The sequence below is a fragment of the Oncorhynchus keta genome, chromosome 4 (assembly GCF_023373465.1).
Source record: "Oncorhynchus keta strain PuntledgeMale-10-30-2019 chromosome 4, Oket_V2, whole genome shotgun sequence".
NCBI classification, from domain to species: Eukaryota; Metazoa; Chordata; class Actinopteri; order Salmoniformes; family Salmonidae; genus Oncorhynchus; species Oncorhynchus keta.
Genome location: NC_068424.1, coordinates 27,130,086 through 27,150,049, shown reverse-complemented (window position 1 = coordinate 27,150,049; position 19,964 = coordinate 27,130,086). Strand labels below are relative to the sequence as shown.

General features: G+C 41.5%; 1 protein-coding gene across 3 annotated transcripts in view; it reads left to right on the top strand.

Moving 5' to 3' along the window:
• Positions 1 to 19,904, top strand: part of myo3a (myosin IIIA) — an 87,929-nt gene extending 68,025 nt beyond the window's left edge. For all 3 annotated transcript variants that reach the window (XM_052504986.1, XM_052504993.1, XM_035758127.2), the window contains 2 exons: positions 13,000 to 13,374; positions 13,736 to 19,904. In XM_052504986.1, the coding sequence (XP_052360946.1) occupies positions 13,000 to 13,374; positions 13,736 to 13,853 (493 nt within the window). In that variant the 3' untranslated portion in view covers positions 13,854 to 19,904. The remainder of the gene's footprint in view (positions 1 to 12,999; positions 13,375 to 13,735) is intronic.
• Positions 19,905 to 19,964: the final 60 nt, after the last annotated feature.

Here is a 19,964-nt window from a genome sequence, read left to right as displayed (position 1 = left end):
CCAATATTCTTTTCAAAATTCATCCAAGCTCCATAAAATTGGTTGTTGATCATTGCTACTCAACCATTTTCAGGTCTTGCCATAGATTTTAAAGTACAGTGCATTCTGAAAGTATTCAGACCCCTTGACCTTTTCCACATTTTCTTACGTTACAGCCTTATTCTAAAATGTTTTTTTTTTAAACCATTGTCAATCTACACACAATATCCCATAATGACAAAGCAAAAAACATTTTTTTTAAATGTTTACAAATGTATAATAAAAACGTATTTACATAAGTGTTCAGACCCTTTGCTATGAGACTCAGGTGCATCGTGTTTTCCATTGATCATCCTTTCGATATTTCTGCAACTTGACTGGAGTAGAAAACTGTAACACGGCCACATGGCCACTCAGGAACGTTCACCGTCTTCTTGGTAAGCAACTCTAGTGTAGATTTGGCCTTGTGTTTTAGGTTATTGTCCTGCTGAAAGGTTTCTTGGTAAGCAACTCCAGTGTAGATTTGGCCTTGTGTTTTAGGTTATTGTCCTGCTGAAAGGTTTCTTGGTAAGCAACTCCAGTGTAGATTTGGCCTTGTGTTTTAGGTTATTGTCCTGCTGAAAGGTTTCTTGGTAAGCAACTCCAGTGTAGATTTGGCCTTGTGTTTTAGGTTATTGTCCTGCTGAAAGGTTTCTTGGTAAGCAACTCCAGTGTAGATTTGGCCTTGTGTTTTAGGTTATTGTCCTGCTGAAAGGTTTCTTGGTAAGCAACTCTAGTGTAGATTTGGCCTTGTGTTTTAGGTTATTGTCCTGCTGAAAGGTTTCTTGGTAAGCAACTCTAGTGTAGATTTGGCCTTGTGTTTTAGGTTATTGTCCTGCTGAAAGGTTTCTTGGTAAGCAACTCCAGTGTAGATTTGGCCTTGTGTTTGTTAGATTATTTTCCTACTGAAAGGTGAATTCATCATTCTATCTGTTGGAAAGCAGACTGAACCAGGTTTTGCCTCTTCAGTATTACTTTATGGAATCTTTTTTATTCTGTACAGGATTCCTTCTTTTCAACTCAGTAACTGTAACGTTGTTGATCCATCTGTAGTTTTCTCCTGTCACGGCCATTCAACTCAGTAACTGTAACGTTGTTGATCCATCTGTAGTTTTCTCCTGTCACAGCCATTCAACTCAGTAACTGTAACGTTGTTGATCCATCCATAGTTTTCTCCTGTCACAGCCATTCAACTCAGTAACTGTAACGTTGTTGATCCATCTGTAGTTTTCTCCTGTCACTGCCATTCAACTCAGTAACTGTAACGTTGTTGATCCATCTGTAGTTTTCTCCTGTCACAGCCATTCAACTCAGTAACTGTAACGTTGTTGATCCATCCGTAGTTTTCTCCTGTCACGGCCATTCAACTCAGTAACTGTAACGTTGTTGATCCATCTGTAGTTTTCTCCTGTCACAGCCATTCAACTCAGTAACTGTAACGTTGTTGATCCATCTGTAGTTTTCTCCTGTCACGGCCATTCAACTCAGTAACTGTAACGTTGTTGATCCATCCATAGTTTTCTCCTGTCACGGCCATTCAACTCAGTAACTGTAACGTTGTTGATCCATCTGTAGTTTTCTCCTGTCACAGCCATTCAACTCAGTAACTGTAACGTTGTTGATCCATCTGTAGTTTTCTCCTGTCACAGCCATTCAACTCAGTAACTGTAACGTTGTTGATCCATCCGTAGTTTTCTCCTGTCACGGACATTCAACTCAGTAACTGTAACGTTGTTGATCCATCTGTAGTTTTCTCCTGTCACAGCCATTCAACTCAGTAACTGTAACGTTGTTGATCCATCTGTAGTTTTCTCCTGTCACGGCCATTCAACTCAGTAACTGTAACGTTGTTGATCCATCCGTAGTTTTCTCCTGTCACGGCCATTCAACTCAGTAACTGTAACGTTGTTGTTCCATCTGTAGTTTTCTCCTGTCACTGCCATTCAACTCAGTAACTGTAACGTTCTTGATCCATCCGTAGTTTTCTCCTGTCACGGCCATTCAACTCAGTAACTGTAACGTTGTTGATCCATCTGTAGTTTTCTCCTGTCACAGCCATTCAACTCAGTAACTGTAACTTTGTTGATCCATCTGTAGTTTTCTCCTATCACGGCCATTCAACTCAGTAACTGTAACGTTGTTGATCCATCTGTAGTTTTCTCCTGTCACGGCCATTCAACTCAGTAACTGTAACGTTGTTGATCCATCTGTAGTTTTCTCCTGTCACGGCCATTCAACTCAGTAACTGTAACGTTGTTGATCCATCTGTAGTTTTCTCCTGTCACTGCCATTCAACTCAGTAACTGTAACGTTGTTGATCCATCCGTAGTTTTCTCCTGTCACTGCCATTCAACTCAGTAACTGTAACGTTGTTGATCCATCTGTAGTTTTCTCCTGTCACAGCCATTCAACTCAGTAACTGTAACGTTGTTGATCCATCTGTAGTTTTCTCCTGTCACAGCCATTCAACTCAGTAACTGTAACGTTGTTGATCCATCCGTAGTTTTCTCCTGTCACGGCCATTCAACTCAGTAACTGTAACGTTGTTGATCCATCTGTAGTTTTCTCCTGTCACAGCCATTCAACTCAGTAACTGTAACGTTGTTGATCCATCTGTAGTTTTCTCCTGTCACGGCCATTCAACTCAGTAACTGTAACGTTGTTGATCCATCCATAGTTTTCTCCTGTCACGGCCATTCAACTCAGTAACTGTAACGTTGTTGATCCATCTGTAGTTTTCTCCTGTCACAGCCATTCAACTCAGTAACTGTAACGTTGTTGATCCATCTGTAGTTTTCTCCTGTCACAGCCATTCAACTCAGTAACTGTAACGTTGTTGATCCATCCGTAGTTTTCTCCTGTCACGGACATTCAACTCAGTAACTGTAACGTTGTTGATCCATCTGTAGTTTTCTCCTGTCACAGCCATTCAACTCAGTAACTGTAACGTTGTTGATCCATCTGTAGTTTTCTCCTGTCACGGCCATTCAACTCAGTAACTGTAACGTTGTTGATCCATCCGTAGTTTTCTCCTGTCACGGCCATTCAACTCAGTAACTGTAACGTTGTTGTTCCATCTGTAGTTTTCTCCTGTCACTGCCATTCAACTCAGTAACTGTAACGTTCTTGATCCATCCGTAGTTTTCTCCTGTCACGGCCATTCAACTCAGTAACTGTAACGTTGTTGATCCATCTGTAGTTTTCTCCTGTCACAGCCATTCAACTCAGTAACTGTAACTTTGTTGATCCATCTGTAGTTTTCTCCTATCACGGCCATTCAACTCAGTAACTGTAACGTTGTTGATCCATCTGTAGTTTTCTCCTGTCACGGCCATTCAACTCAGTAACTGTAACGTTGTTGATCCATCTGTAGTTTTCTCCTGTCACTGCCATTCAACTCAGTAACTGTAACGTTGTTGATCCATCCGTAGTTTTCTCCTGTCACAGCCATTCAACTCAGTAACTGTAACGTTGTTTATCCATCTGTAGTTTTCTCCTGTCACTGCCATTCAACTCAGTAACTGTAACGTTGTTGATCCATCTGTAGTTTTCTCCTGTCACGGCCATTCAACTCAGTAACTGTAACGTTGTTGATCCATCTGTAGTTTTCTCCTGTCACGGCCATTCAACTCAGTAACTGTAACGTTGTTGATCCATCTGTAGTTTTCTCCTGTCACGGCCATTCAACTCAGTAACTGTAACGTTGTTGATCCATCTGTAGTTTTCTCCTGTCACGGCCATTCAACTCAGTAACTGTAACGTTGTTGATCCATCTGTAGTTTTCTCCTGTCACGGCCATTCAACTCAGTAACTGTAACGTTGTTGATCCATCTGTAGTTTTCTCCTGTCACGGCCATTCAACTCAGTAACTGTAACGTTGTTGATCCATCTGTAGTTTTCTCCTGTCACGGCCATTCAACTCAGTAACTGTAACGTTGTTGATCCATCTGTAGTTTTCTCGTCACAGCCATTCAACTCAGTAACTGTAACGTTGTTGATCCATCTGTAGTTTTCTCCTGTCACGGCCATTCAACTCAGTAACTGTAACGTTGTTGATCCATCCGTAGTTTTCTCCTGTCACGGCCATTCAACTCAGTAACTGTAACGTTGTTGATCCATCCGTAGTTTTCTCCTGTCACGGCCATTCAACTCAGTAACTGTAACGTTGTTGATCCATCTGTAGTTTTCTCCTGTCACGGCCATTCAACTCAGTAACTGTAACGTTGTTGATCCATCCGTAGTTTTCTCCTGTCACGGCCATTCAACTCAGTAACTGTAACGTTGTTGATCCATCCGTAGTTTTCTCCTGTCACGGCCATTCAACTCAGTAACTGTAACGTTGTTGATCCATCCGTAGTTTTCTCCTGTCACGGACATTCAACTCAGTAACTGTAACGTTGTTGATCCATCTGTAGTTTTCTCCTGTCACAGCCATTCAACTCAGTAACTGTAACGTTGTTGATCCATCTGTAGTTTTCTCCTGTCACAGCCATTCAACTAAGTAACTGTAATGTTGTTGATCCATCCGTAGTTTTCTCCTGTCACGGCCATTCAACTCAGTAACTGTAACGTTGTTGATCCATCTGTAGTTTTCTCCTGTCACTGCCATTCAACTCAGTAACTGTAACGTTGTTGATCCATCCGTAGTTTTCTCCTGTCAATGCCATTCAACTCAGTAACTGTAACGTTGTTGATCCATCTGTAGTTTTCTCCTGTCACAGCCATTCAACTCAGTAACTGTAACGTTGTTGATCCATCTGTAGTTTTCTCCTGTCACAGCCATTCAACTCAGTAACTGTAACGTTGTTGATCCATCCGTAGTTTTCTCCTGTCACGGACATTCAACTCAGTAACTGTAACGTTGTTGATCCATCTGTAGTTTTCTCCTGTCACGGCCATTCAACTCAGTAACTGTAACGTTGTTGATCCATCTGTAGTTTTCTCCTGTCACGGCCATTCAACTCAGTAACTGTAACGTTGTTGATCCATCCGTAGTTTTCTCCTGTCACGGCCATTCAACTCAGTAACTGTAACGTTGTTTCTCCATCTGTAGTTTTCTCCTGTCACTGCCATTCAACTCAGTAACTGTAACGTTGTTGATCCATCCGTAGTTTTCTCCTGTCACGGCCATTCAACTCAGTAACTGTAACGTTGTTGATCCATCTGTAGTTTTCTCCTGTCACAGCCATTCAACTCAGTAACTGTAACGTTGTTGATCCATCTGTAGTTTTCTCCTGTCACGGCCATTCAACTCAGTAACTGTAACGTTGTTGATCCATCTGTAGTTTTCTCCTGTCACGGCCATTCAACTCAGTAACTGTAACGTTGTTGATCCATCCGTAGTTTTCTCCTGTCACTGCCATTCAACTCAGTAACTGTAACGTTGTTGATCCATCTGTAGTTTTCTCCTGTCACTGCCATTCAACTCAGTAACTGTAACGTTGTTGATCCATCTGTAGTTTTCTCCTGTCACAGCCATTCAACTCAGTAACTGTAACGTTGTTGATCCATCTGTAGTTTTCTCCTGTCACAGCCATTCAACTCAGTAACTGTAACGTTGTTGATCCATCCGTAGTTTTCTCCTGTCACGGCCATTCAACTCAGTAACTGTAACGTTGTTGATCCATCTGTAGTTTTCTCCTGTCACGGCCATTCAACTCAGTAAATGTAACGTTGTTGATCCATCTGTAGTTTTCTCCTGTCACAGCCATTCAACTCAGTAACTGTAACGTTGTTGATCCATCTGTAGTTTTCTCCTGTCACAGCCATTCAACTCAGTAACTGTAACGTTGTTGATCCATCTGTAGTTTTCTCCTGTCACGGCCATTCAACTCAGTAACTGTAACGTTGTTGATCCATCCGTAGTTTTCTCCTGTCACGGCCATTCAACTCAGGAACTGTAACGTTGTTGATCCATCTGTAGTTTTCTCCTGTCACGGCCATTCAACTCAGTAACTGTAACGTTGTTGATCCATCTGTAGTTTTCTCCTGTTACGGCCATTCAACTCAGTAACTGTAACGTTGTTGATCCATCCGTAGTTTTCTCCTGTCACGGCCATTCAACTCAGTAACTGTAACGTTGTTGATCCATCTGTAGTTTTCTCCTGTCACAGCCATTCAACTCAGTAACTGTAACGTTGTTGATCCATCTGTAGTTTTCTCCTGTCACAGCCATTCAACTCAGTAACTGTAACGTTGTTGATCCATCCGTAGTTTTCTCCTGTCACGGCCATTCAACTCAGGAACTGTAACGTTGTTGATCCATCTGTAGTTTTCTCCTGTCACGGCCATTCAACTCAGTAACTGTAACGTTGTTGATCCATCTGTAGTTTTCTCCTGTCACGGCCATTCAACTCAGTAACTGTAACGTTGTTGATCCATCCGTAGTTTTCTCCTGTCACGGCCATTCAACTCAGTAACTGTAACGTTGTTGATCCATCTGTAGTTTTCTCCTGTCACAGCGATTCAACTCAGTAACTGTAACGTTGTTGATCCATCTGTAGTTTTCTCCTGTCACAGCCATTCAACTCAGTAACTGTAACGTTGTTGATCCATCCGTAGTTTTCTCCTGTCACGGCCATTCAACTCACTAACTGTAACGTTGTTTATCCATCCGTAGTTTTCTCCTGTCACGGCCATTCAACTCAGTAACTGTAACGTTGTTGATCCATCTGTAGTTTTCTCCTGTCACGGCCATTCAACTCAGTAACTGTAACGTTGTTGATCCATCTGTAGTTTTCTCCTGTCACTGCCATTCAACTCAGTAACTGTAACGTTGTTGATCCATCCGTAGTTTTCTCCTGTCACTGCCATTCAACTCAGTAACTGTAACGTTGTTGATCCATCCGTAGTTTTCTCCTGTCACAGCCATTCAACTCAGTAACTGTAACGTTGTTGATCCATCTGTAGTTTTCTCCTGTCACAGCCATTCAACTCAGTAACTGTAACGTTGTTGATCCATCCGTAGTTTTCTCCTGTCACGGCCATTCAACTCAGTAACTGTAACGTTGTTGATCCATCTGTAGTTTTCTCCTGTCATTCAACTCAGGCCATTCAACTCAGTAACTGTAACGTTGTTGATCCATCTGTAGTTTTCTCCTGTCACGGCCATTCAACTCAGTAACTGTAACGTTGTTGATCCATCTGTAGTTTTCTCCTGTCACAGCCATTCAACTCAGTAACTGTAACGTTGTTGATCCATCTGTAGTTTTCTCCTGTCACAGCCATTCAACTCAGTAACTGTAACGTTGTTGATCCATCCGTAGTTTTCTCCTGTCACGGACATTCAACTCAGTAACTGTAACGTTGTTGATCCATCCGTAGTTTTCTCCTGTCACGGCCATTCAACTCAGTAACTGTAACGTTGTTGATCCATCCGTAGTTTTCTCCTGTCACGGCCATTCAACTCAGTAACTGTAACGTTGTTGTTCCATCTGTAGTTTTCTCCTGTCACTGCCATTCAACTCAGTAACTGTAACGTTGTTGATCCATCTGTAGTTTTCTCCTGTCACGGCCATTCAACTCAGTAACTGTAACGTTGTTGATCCATCTGTAGTTTTCTCCTGTCACGGCCATTCAACTCAGTAACTGTAACGTTGTTGATCCATCTGTAGTTTTCTCCTGTCACGGCCATTCAACTCAGTAACTGTAACGTTGTTGATCCATCTGTAGTTTTCTCCTGTCACAGCCATTCAACTCAGTAACTGTAACGTTGTTGATCCATCTGTAGTTTTCTCCTGTCACAGCCATTCAACTCAGTAACTGTAACGTTGTTGATCCATCCGTAGTTTTCTCCTGTCACGGCCATTCAACTCAGTAACTGTAACGTTGTTGATCCATCTGTAGTTTTCTCCTGTCACGGCCATTCAACTCAGTAACTGTAACGTTGTTGATCCATCTGTAGTTTTCTCCTGTCACAGCCATTCAACTCAGTAACTGTAACGTTGTTGATCCATCTGTAGTTTTCTCCTGTCACGGCCATTCAACTCAGTAACTGTAACGTTGTTGATCCATCTGTAGTTTTCTCCTGTCACGGCCATTCAACTCAGTAACTGTAACGTTGTTGATCCATCCGTAGTTTTCTCCTGTCACGGCCATTCAACTCAGGAACTGTAACGTTGTTGATCCATCTGTAGTTTTCTCCTGTCACGGCCATTCAACTCAGTAACTGTAACGTTGTTGATCCATCTGTAGTTTTCTCCTGTCACGGCCATTCAACTCAGTAACTGTAACGTTGTTGATCCATCTGTAGTTTTCTCCTGTCACTGCCATTCAACTCAGGAACTGTAACGTTGTTGATCCATCTGTAGTTTTCTCCTGTCACGGCCATTCAACTCAGTAACTGTAACGTTGTTGATCCATCTGTAGTTTTCTCCTGTCACTGCCATTCAACTCAGTAACTGTAACGTTGTTGATCCATCCGTAGTTTTCTCCTGTCACGGCCATTCAACTCAGTAACTGTAACGTTGTTGATCCATCTGTAGTTTTCTCCTGTCACAGCCATTCAACTCAGTAACTGTAACGTTGTTGATCCATCTGTAGTTTTCTCCTGTCACGGCCATTCAACTCAGTAACTGTAACGTTGTTGATCCATCTGTAGTTTTCTCCTGTCACGGCCATTCAACTCAGTAACTGTAACGTTGTTGATCCATCCGTAGTTTTCTCCTGTCACTGCCATTCAACTCAGTAACTGTAACGTTGTTGATCCATCTGTAGTTTTCTCCTGTCACTGCCATTCAACTCAGTAACTGTAACATTGTTGATCCATCTGTAGTTTTCTCCTGTCACAGCCATTCAACTCAGTAACTGTAACGTTGTTGATCCATCTGTAGTTTTCTCCTGTCACAGCCATTCAACTCAGTAACTGTAACGTTGTTGATCCATCCGTAGTTTTCTCCTGTCACGGCCATTCAACTCAGTAACTGTAACGTTGTTGATCCATCTGTAGTTTTCTCCTGTCACGGCCATTCAACTCAGTAACTGTAACGTTGTTGATCCATCTGTAGTTTTCTCCTGTCACTGCCATTCAACTCAGTAACTGTAACGTTGTTGATCCATCTGTAGTTTTCACCTGTCACAGCCATTCAACTCAGCAACTGTAACGTTGTTGATCCATCTGTAGTTTTCTCCTGTCACAGCCATTCAACTCAGTAACTGTAACGTTGTTGATCCATCTGTAGTTTTCTCCTGTCACGGCCATTCAACTCAGTAACTGTAACGTTGTTGATCCATCTGTAGTTTTCTCCTGTCACGGCCATTCAACTCAGTAACTGTAACGTTGTTGATCCATCTGTAGTTTTCTCCTGTCACGGCCATTCAACTCAGTAACTGTAACGTTGTTGATCCATCTGTAGTTTTCTCCTGTCACAGCCATTCAACTCAGTAACTGTAACGTTGTTGATCCATCCGTAGTTTTCTCCTGTCACGGCCATTCAACTCAGTAACTGTAACGTTGTTGATCCATCTGTAGTTTTCTCCTGTCACGGCCATTCAACTCAGTAACTGTAACGTTGTTGATCCATCTGTAGTTTTCTCCTGTCACTGCCATTCAACTCAGTAACTGTAACGTTGTTGATCCATCTGTAGTTTTCACCTGTCACAGCCATTCAACTCAGCAACTGTAACGTTGTTGATCCATCTGTAGTTTTCTCCTGTCACAGCCATTCAACTCAGTAACTGTAACGTTGTTGATCCATCCGTAGTTTTCTCCTGTCACTGCCATTCAACTCAGTAACTGTAACGTTGTTGATCCATCTGTAGTTTTCTCCTGTCACTGCCATTCAACTCAGTAACTGTAACGTTGTTGATCCATCTGTAGTTTTCTCCTGTCACAGCCATTCAACTCAGTAACTGTAACGTTGTTGATCCATCTGTAGTTTTCTCCTGTCACAGCCATTCAACTCAGTAACTGTAACGTTGTTGATCCATCCGTAGTTTTCTCCTGTCACGGCCATTCAACTCAGTAACTGTAACGTTGTTGATCCATCTGTAGTTTTCTCCTGTCACGGCCATTCAACTCAGTAACTGTAACGTTGTTGATCCATCTGTAGTTTTCTCCTGTCACTGCCATTCAACTCAGTAACTGTAACGTTGTTGATCCATCTGTAGTTTTCACCTGTCACAGCCATTCAACTCAGCAACTGTAACGTTGTTGATCCATCTGTAGTTTTCTCCTGTCACAGCCATTCAACTCAGTAACTGTAACGTTGTTGATCCATCTGTAGTTTTCTCCTGTCACGGCCATTCAACTCAGTAACTGTAACGTTGTTGATCCATCTGTAGTTTTCTCCTGTCACGGCCATTCAACTCAGTAACTGTAACGTTGTTGATCCATCTGTAGTTTTCTCCTGTCACGGCCATTCAACTCAGTAACTGTAACGTTGTTGATCCATCTGTAGTTTTCTCCTGTCACAGCCATTCAACTCAGTAACTGTAACGTTGTTGATCCATCCGTAGTTTTCTCCTGTCACGGCCATTCAACTCAGTAACTGTAACGTTGTTGATCCATCTGTAGTTTTCTCCTGTCACGGCCATTCAACTCAGTAACTGTAACGTTGTTGATCCATCTGTAGTTTTCTCCTGTCACTGCCATTCAACTCAGTAACTGTAACATTGTTGATCCATCTGTAGTTTTCACCTGTCACAGCCATTCAACTCAGCAACTGTAACGTTGTTGATCCATCTGTAGTTTTCTCCTGTCACAGCCATTCAACTCAGTAACTGTAACGTTGTTGATCCATCTGTAGTTTTCTCCTGTCACGGCCATTCAACTCAGTAACTGTAACGTTGTTGATCCATCTGTAGTTTTCTCCTGTCACGGCCATTCAACTCAGTAACTGTAACGTTGTTGATCCATCTGTAGTTTTCTCCTGTCACGGCCATTCAACTCAGTAACTGTAACGTTGTTGATCCATCCGTAGTTTTCTCCTGTCACGGCCATTCAACTCAGTAACTGTAACGTTGTTGATCCATCTGTAGTTTTCTCCTGTCACGGCCATTCAACTCAGTAACTGTAACGTTGTTGATCCATCCGTAGTTTTCTCCTGTCACAGCCATTCAACTCAGTAACTGTAACGTTGTTGATCCATCCGTAGTTTTCTCCTGTCACAGCCATTGAAAAACATAATTTTGTTTTTTCACATTATGTGGTGAAGTGGTACAGGCCAGTGACAGGCTGTAACACAACAAAATATGGAAACATTCAAGGGGTGTGAATACTAGAAAAGCAAAGAAGAAAGAAGAGAGATTCACAGAGAAGGGGAAGGAACCAATGAACAGAAGAATGTGTGTGTGTGTGTGTGTGTGTGTGTGTGTGTGTGTGTGTGTGTGTGTGTGTGTGTGTGTGTGTGTGTGTGTGTGTGTGTGTGTGTGTGTGTGTGTGTGTGTGTGTGTGTGTGTGTGTGTGTGTGTGTGTGTGTGTGTGTGTGTGTGTGTGTGTGTGTGTGTGTGTGTGTGTGTGTGTGCGTGTGCGTGTGCGTGTGTGTGAGAGAGAGAGAAAAAAGCCCTATACCACTGCAAAGTATATCCCATTCAGGTTCAATAAACCCCATTTGGGGGGTTTGAATAGGACGCAGGTCCTATTCAATTAATACTGGTAATCAAGTATATGCCAAGTCTCCAGAGAATGATACAAACGATTCCCCTTGCGCTGTGAGAATAAGCATTCGGATTCAACAATAAAACGTGTTTCCTGTGTTAATGAAAATGCAAACCCAACTAAAACTCAACTTTCAGTGCTGGAGGAACACCTTTTTTAGTTTTAACCCGGAAACCCGTTATGCGGTTTTGATTGAAAAGCACCCATTGTGTGGCCGGTCTAACTGAACGATATAATAGCGGCAGAATCCTGTTAGTTTGAGAGTCCGTAGGCATTGAGGCTTGCTCGTCTGCCTGCCTCTGCCTGTGACATAGATTACTGTTTCTATTACATAACTCAACCAATAAGCATGAAAGAAGAGGGGGGATTTGAAAACCCACAGAGGGGAAATTTCCATTTGAGTCTGTCAATAGAAGAGGAGGGGAGGCAGTGATTAATCAGGAACTAGGAAGGCCCTTCCGCCTCGGCTGTAGAACTAAAGGTCCTGGGTTCACATTATGCACAGCTCCAGCTAGCTCATCACAAGGCTGGTGTAATGAGGAAGTGGAGTAAGGGAGTTCATATTGATGCTCATCCTGCTATGAAATAATATACTCTGTTAAGGCTACTGTAGCCGGGTGAACAGCGTGGCTGGCTAGAGAAACTTCCTCAATACCGATCAATGGCCGAGCAAATGTATCGTTGATATTACCTCGCCATGACACAATACAGCAATACAACAGCTTCTACCCGCAAGCCATTAGTCTGCTGAACAATTCATAAAAATCACCACCGGACAATTTACTATGAACCTCCCCCTTGTACACTGCTGCTACTCGCTGTTTGTTTGTTTTTGTTACCTATGCATAGTCACTTCACCCCCACCTACAAGTACAGATTACCTCAACTAGCCTGTATCCCTGCACACTGACTCGGTACCGGTGCCCCATGTATATCAATCAATCAATCAATCAATCAATCAATCAAATGTATTTATAAAGCCCTTCTTATATCAGCTGATGTCACAAAGTTCTGTACAGAAACCCAGCCTAAAACCCCAAACAGAAAGCAATGCAGGTGTAGAAGCACTTAATGTTAGTGTTTTTATTGTGTTACTTTTTATTATTATTTTTATTTTAGCCTAATTGTTAAATCATTTCTTCTTCCTGAACTGCACTGTTGGTTAAGCGCTTGTAAGTAAGCATTTCACAGTAAAGTCTAGACTTGCTGTATTTGGTGCATGTGGCAAATAAAGTTTGATTTGATTTGAATTGATCGGTTTGCCATATTCGGAGAGCCAAATTATCATTCCAAACTGAAGTTTGGAACAATGTATGGCATATGAAATGTCCACTGTCAAATAGTAAGTGACTGACCATAACTGCCTTCTCCTGTCTGTGCTCCAGTCCTGGGAAGCTGCTGGATGTAGATGACCAGTACTACCAGGGCCTCCCCACCAGTAGGTCCACCGGTGCCATAGCCGGAGACAGACGCACCTCTCTCACCAGACGAGCATCTCTCGAGAGGAGGCAGTCTATCGAACAGAAGCGCTCTATAGAGAGGAGACAGTCTTCTGCGAGGAGACAGTCTTCTGACAGGAGGCAGTCAACAGCTGCAGACAGAAGTCCACAGACAAGAAGACAGTCTGCAGCCGCCGACAGGAGGCAGTCTACCGACCAAAGACAGACTGCAGCTGCAGACAGAAGTCCACAGACCAAAAGACAAACTCCAGACAGGAGACAATCGAGAGAGAGGGCAGTCTCCGAGCCAGCAGATAAAAGGTGTGTAATCCATTCACTACAGACAAATGCATATACTCATATATCTATTGTTAATACGCCTGGGAATACGTGTGAATACACAGACACAAGACACTGATACATAGTGTATGTCCATAGCATGCAATTCTATGATGACGCAGAGAGACTGCAGAGAGACTGCAGAGAGAAAACAAACAAATCCTAAATATTCCACCATGAGCCCTGATCTTTTCTCATCTATTACCATCTATCATTCCATCTGTATCCCTCTGCTCATCTCTCACTGTACTGCATCTCTCTTTCCCTCTTTCACTATTTGGTCCTCTGTTCATTTCCTGCCTGGCCCTGTCTCACTTTATCTCCTGTGTTGCTGTGTTGACAGGCACTCCGTTTCCAGACTGCCCTCTACAGAGGGCCAGGACGACAACCCTTATGACTACAGAAAGCTCCTGAGAAAGACCTCCCAGAGAAGAAGGCTCATCAAACAGTACAGAGACTGAGCAGTGCCCTTCTCAACGGCCTACTCCATTTAAAGCAATTTGGCATAATACCTCCCTGTATGTGACACCGCCAGAAGCATGCCATAACATCTGTCATAATGCGACATGATAGTTCATTACTGTTGTTGACTTTTGTTAACATCTGACAAACCCTATTTGAATGTCTAATGAGTTGCGTTCTATGATAGTTTATAACAGCTGACACAGCACTAACATTGGTTTTCATAAAATGTCATGACAGCTGGTATGTTTTGCTTATGGCATTGTTAGGACGGTGTTGCGTCAAGCCACTTCCCTGTAGTTACCAGGTTGAGTTTGGGGCCTATACATAGCAGATGGCGTCACGAACGGGTTAACTTTGTCAGTCTGTAAATACTTGCGTCAGGCTCTTCTAAGAAGCAGATTTGTTGTATCTACTTTAAACAATGCTGGTAAGCTTCATTCGCTGCTTAGTGTGAGCTGATAATGTGTTCTTTATCCTTCAAAATGTATATGAAAGGAATTGAATGTCAAAAGAGATAGAGAATAGAAATGGAGTGGTATGTGGTGCAGGCCATGAAGGCTCTACCTCTAGGATCTGTTTCAGTGTATTGTGATCGATTTAAAACAGGTTTACTACTATTGATGTCCATGAATATAAAGTTGGAAGGAAAATGTGGTCCTATGTCATTTATGGTGATGCACAGTGGGTTATCAAACAAGGGTTCGTGGTGATCATTGGCTGTAGGCAGCTTACGTTCCTGAAATTCACTGCATTGGCACTACCACTGTTTATTAGTGTATGGGTTTGTGATGTACAGTATGTTGATATGAATGCTTCTTTGCTGCTTGAATGGTCAATATTATCAACTCAAACATCATTTTATTACTGTTGTGAAGTGTAAATATACAAAGCAATACAGATACATGTAAAAGGTCAACGCTAATTTGAATACATAAATTGACCTGTAGACTGTAGTGTTTGTCGTACCATCAGACCAAATGTAATGTCATATTGGTTTTTAACGCAATAACTGCACCATTTGAGGTTGCAATGTGTGTTATTACAGTTGATTACCAACCTCGCTTAGTACTTTATCTTGTTTAACTTTAATTAAGTGGCTGTCTACATATTTGGGTCTTTTAAAATACATCATTTATAATTGATCAAATAGTGTGTGCATATGTCATTGCTCTCCTTGGTGTGACATACAGAAACCTCTGAAGGGCAGATAGGCTGCTGTACTTCCTGATAAACTATCAGTCCCTTTCTGCATTTCCTGTCCATATTTTTTTCGTCTTTAAGAGTAACTGTCCATCTGTCTGCCAAGCCCCATCCTTCGGCTTACCTTCCATGTGGCTCTAACCGTTTATTAATTAAGAGAGCCCTTGGGGATGTTGACAGTTTGCCCTGACATGGACATTTTTGGGGAAAGTTGTGAAAAGTAGTGCACCTTACCTGGGATCTGGTGTTAGGAGGGGGTTTGAATGTCGACCCCAATGTAAGTGTTCTGATACACAGAAAGGGTTTTAAAACAGATTAGAAGTACTTTGAAACACCCAAAGTGGTTCTTTTAATCTGAATATTGGTTTTGTGAAAACAGTTTTGGGGTTTTTAGTGCATGTAAAAGGCAGCATAAAAAAATACACAATCAAAATAGTTAAGAAATGCAAATTATTTATAGCCTAAATATTGATTGATGAGGAGGACCTGTGGAGAATATTGTTTGTGGAATCTACCTTTTTTCAATGCTTTATTTAGACTGGAAACAGGAGAAGATAGAGAATGAGTGAATGTGGGACAGGCAGAAGTAAAAATTGAACCCTCGAAGAATTCTGGGGCAGTAAGATGGTACATTTCATTTGAATTTTAATTTAAAATTTAAATTTTTAATTTTGAAGTTTTACAAACTCAACCACCCCACCACAAAAAGATTCTAGGGTGAATTGAAATGTATAATAAAAAAACTAAAAACATACAGTATACTTACTAAAAATGATTGCAAGTCATTTCAATGATTTGTTCATTTAATTTTACCCAACAATTTAAGAATAAATCCAACTTAACATGTGGCTTAAAAGTTCATATATTTTATGAGGAGATCCAAAGCATGAGAAATTTGAGATATTGAACTAATTGGTTTGAATCCTATCGTGCCACGTGGCTCTGTTTTTAGAGGATTATGGGTAATTCAAAAGTGTTTAGAATGTGTTCTTATTTTACACAATGGTGTATGAATGTTTGAAGAAAGAAAAGTACATGTAAAGTATAGTTTAGTATTAAGCAGCTTGATGCACCATAAGGTGTAATGGATCATGATGAACGGATAACCAAAATGGCATTTTTCATGTTCAATGATGAGAAAACCCATTCCCACATTTCTAACTTTTGATGGAAGAGGAAATTGCAAAACATGTTGCAAAACCTGGAGTTACTGTTGTCAAAATGGGTTAAACAGGCAAATGAACAGACACATTAATGAATGCTAAACAATAAAATACTCTGATCTAGACAGGATTTGAAATACCATAATAGTGTTTAGAAACTATAGAGGGAGGAAACGGCACCAAAAGAGGAGTTATCTAATTCTGCACTCAACAGAATACGGAATACCAATATAGTTTTTTCAACCTTTTTTTGGTAGGGCTCCCAGTCCTTGGCAAGGTGTTGTGCAACACTTTATTAAGTGGTGTTACAACACACCATGCAGTGGTGATTTCAGCATGTAAATCTTGGTGGGGAAAACATCAACAAAAGACATGTCATGGGGATGCATGACAGGGAAGCCACTACACAACACAACACGATACTAAACAATACATGAATTGCACTATAACGGTGGCAAACTGTGCCCACAAATGGTTACATAAAGCTGTCCCAACAGCAGTTTTCTTTTCAGAACCATGAAATGAATCCTTACCACTGCTACACCTGGCTATCAGAGAAGACTTGTCTGGCACCGAAACAGTTCATTCAGCCTTATTTACTGCTTTTATATTAAAAAAAATGATATGGCTGACTTGCTTCAACAAATGTGGTTTCTACTGGCAATTGAGATGTACATACTATGGCATAAGGGAACGATAAGCGGAAAAGAGGCAATCCGTAAATTTGATTGAGACATTAATGAGCGAGCTCAGACGAACGTAGACAATATAACTATTTGTTAAGCACTTTTGAAATGTACAGTGACAAAATTCAGAACATGGGTCGATCTTACAGTATTCTCCCTGTTACACCAAGTCAGAACCGTAGGAAAAATAAAGGGGGGCATATAAGCAGACAATGAAAGCTCTTACAATATTCAATGATTACATTTCTCAAATACAGGCTAAAGGCTACATGTGCACCACCAAGTCAGAACAGTAAGCTAACTTATGAGTGGGGAAGGGACCCAATTATTAGGGTGAGACACATGGGCTACTAACAGCTTACTACATAATATACACTTAGTATTACTTTCTTAGCTACAGTATACATATCTCCCTGGCAGATTACATCATTTATGCAGCAGCATACAAGACATTTTTGGACTCATCTTGTTGTGCGGTGCTCACTTGAACAGGAAGGTGGTGTGGGGGTCCTTCTTGTGGGCAAATTTTGTCATCATTTTTTAAAATCAAAGTCTCGCATTCTCTGGATTTATAGTGCTTTTAAGGCAACTGGGAACTGTGAAAAATACCAGGTGGAATCATGGCGCCAGTGATCTTCAGGTCGGAGCTCTAGATAGTGGCATGTGTTCCCGGTTTGGAATTCCAAGTTGGATGACCATTCAAAAAGTATTTTCCCAGTCTGAGCTTGTTTTTTCGAAGTTCCCAGTTGTCTTGAACTCACTGAAATCGGAGATTTCCCAGTTCAGAGTTTCCAGTTGTTGTGAACGCGGCAGAAGTCATGCTGGATTGACAGCATGACCAATGTATTCAACCTTTTCTGGCCCATGGTGTTGAATGTTTATCTTTTTAAGCTTGGAAAAGAGACCCTTAAACCCAGACTTGGACCACACACCCACTCCACTGAATAGCAGGCTAGTGATTGCTTTGCAACGCTTGAAGTTAGCCACTGATTCCTTCCAAGCCACTCATTGGTGAATTTGCGATTTCCAACTTGTTGTGTAATGTTTATGTCCAATGGCCGATGAGCACAATACATTTTATATGACAAGGACTGAAAAGGATTTGCCAGTAGATTGTCAACTTGATTCATGATGATGACTGCTTGTCTAGCTGGCTAGCTAAGATTTTGAAAGTATGATGTTGACATGATCAGTCCATTCAAAGCTTCGATACATATACCGTGAACCGATGTAATTTTATCTGTGGCCAATGACCTTGAGCCTTCTTGGATGGGTACTTCTACTGTAAATCTATGGCAGCACCTACGGGGCTTGAACTTTCTAGCTCTCCCTGTAGATTTTGCAGAGACGAAGTGTCCCCATGAGTGACAGAACACTGAACTAATCATGGCACAGCTAGAGAGCATTACCAACCCCTATGTTTTGTATGTTCCGCTGGCTGCCCCACCACCACAGAAAGCACTGAGCTAGGCTGAAACACCTACATTTTGTAGCTGCCTTAGAAAGCAAAAAAGGAGACCATGTTTGTATGCGGCTTTATTAATTACATTGAATTGATTTTTTTTTTTTGCTAAACAGGTGGGGCTCAAAACAAGTGGGGCAGTCCTGGATGGGGTCGCCACTGACACCATGTATTGCTTCAACACTTCTCAGGCTGATGTGTTTCAATACTCCAGAAACTTTAAGGTTTTATCTCCTTCGTGTTGGTGGCAGCTCAGTTGCCACTCGTTTTGGTGTTACAAAGCACTTCATTTTAACAGTATAGATTGTATTGCCTTAATGTAGATTGAGAATGGCTTTCAACATTACTGTTGTGTTCAGGTATGCCTACATTCACTGTGAATTGTTTTGACTTTACACACTCTACTTCCCATATGCTCAGGTTGAATAATGTGGAAATCATTTGAACGCTGTTTCATAAATTGTCCAAATATATGACCACTTACGTAAATGCAAACCACGGAGCTGGCGTGTTATTCAACTTTCCTACGTATTTCCCTTATGTTAACTTAGCATTTTTTGTTGTTGAGTGAATCCGTAACCTTTAAGTGTGACATTTAAAGCAGAAAAACCCACAGGGTTTGTTACTGATTCACTTGTGATGTGTTCTCAGTGGTCACACAGCAGCACAACTGATTGATGATAGCATCCAGCAGAATGTAGTCTGCCCCAAAACAAAATACATCCCTATTTCCCCAGATGACCTCATAGTTATGTTTCTTCTTTTTGTAGGCCTGTGCATAGCCGCAGGAAGTAGGGATGCTGAAAAAATATTAATACAATATATATATATATATTATTATTATTATTATTATTGTTACGGTATTATTTTTTTTACAAAAGTAGTGCACTGGGGCTTTACTAGTCCTGTATTAGCAGACCGATATAGCCATCTGGGATCTGGATGCATGGCTTTTGGACAGCACTGACTGTCACGTTCTGTCCATCGTTCGTATGTGTTTTCCTTGTTTTAGTGTTGGTCAGGACGTGAGCTGGGTGGGCATTCTATGTTGTGTGTCTGGTTTGTCTATTTCTATGTTTGGCCTGATATGGTTCTCAATCAGAGGCAGGTGTTAGTCATTGTCTCTGATTGGGAACCATATTTAGGTAGCCTGTTTTGTGTTGGGTTTTGTGGGTGATTGTTCCTGTCTCTGTGTTTTGCACCAGATAGGGCTGTTTTTGGTTTTCCACGTTCATTGTTTTGTAGTGTTCATGTTTATCCGTTTTTGATTAAACATGAGTCAATATAACCACGCTGCGTTTTGGTCCTCCTCTACTTCACCACAGGAAAACCTTGACACTGACAGTCATGGCTTGAAGGGCTACATATTTTGTCAAGTTAAAACGTCAGATTTGACTTCTCATAGCAAGTTAGGAGAACTTATGCAGCAGAATTAACGTAGCAGGTTAGGGGAATTAAGTTTTAAGTTTAGGAAAAGGGTTAGGGTTAGCTGAAATTCAAAACATTTCCAGCCCTTCTAGCCATGACCGACGTAGAGCCAGGCACAATAAACGGACCGCGGATTTGAACGCCACTCTCCATGGAGCACTCGGTTTG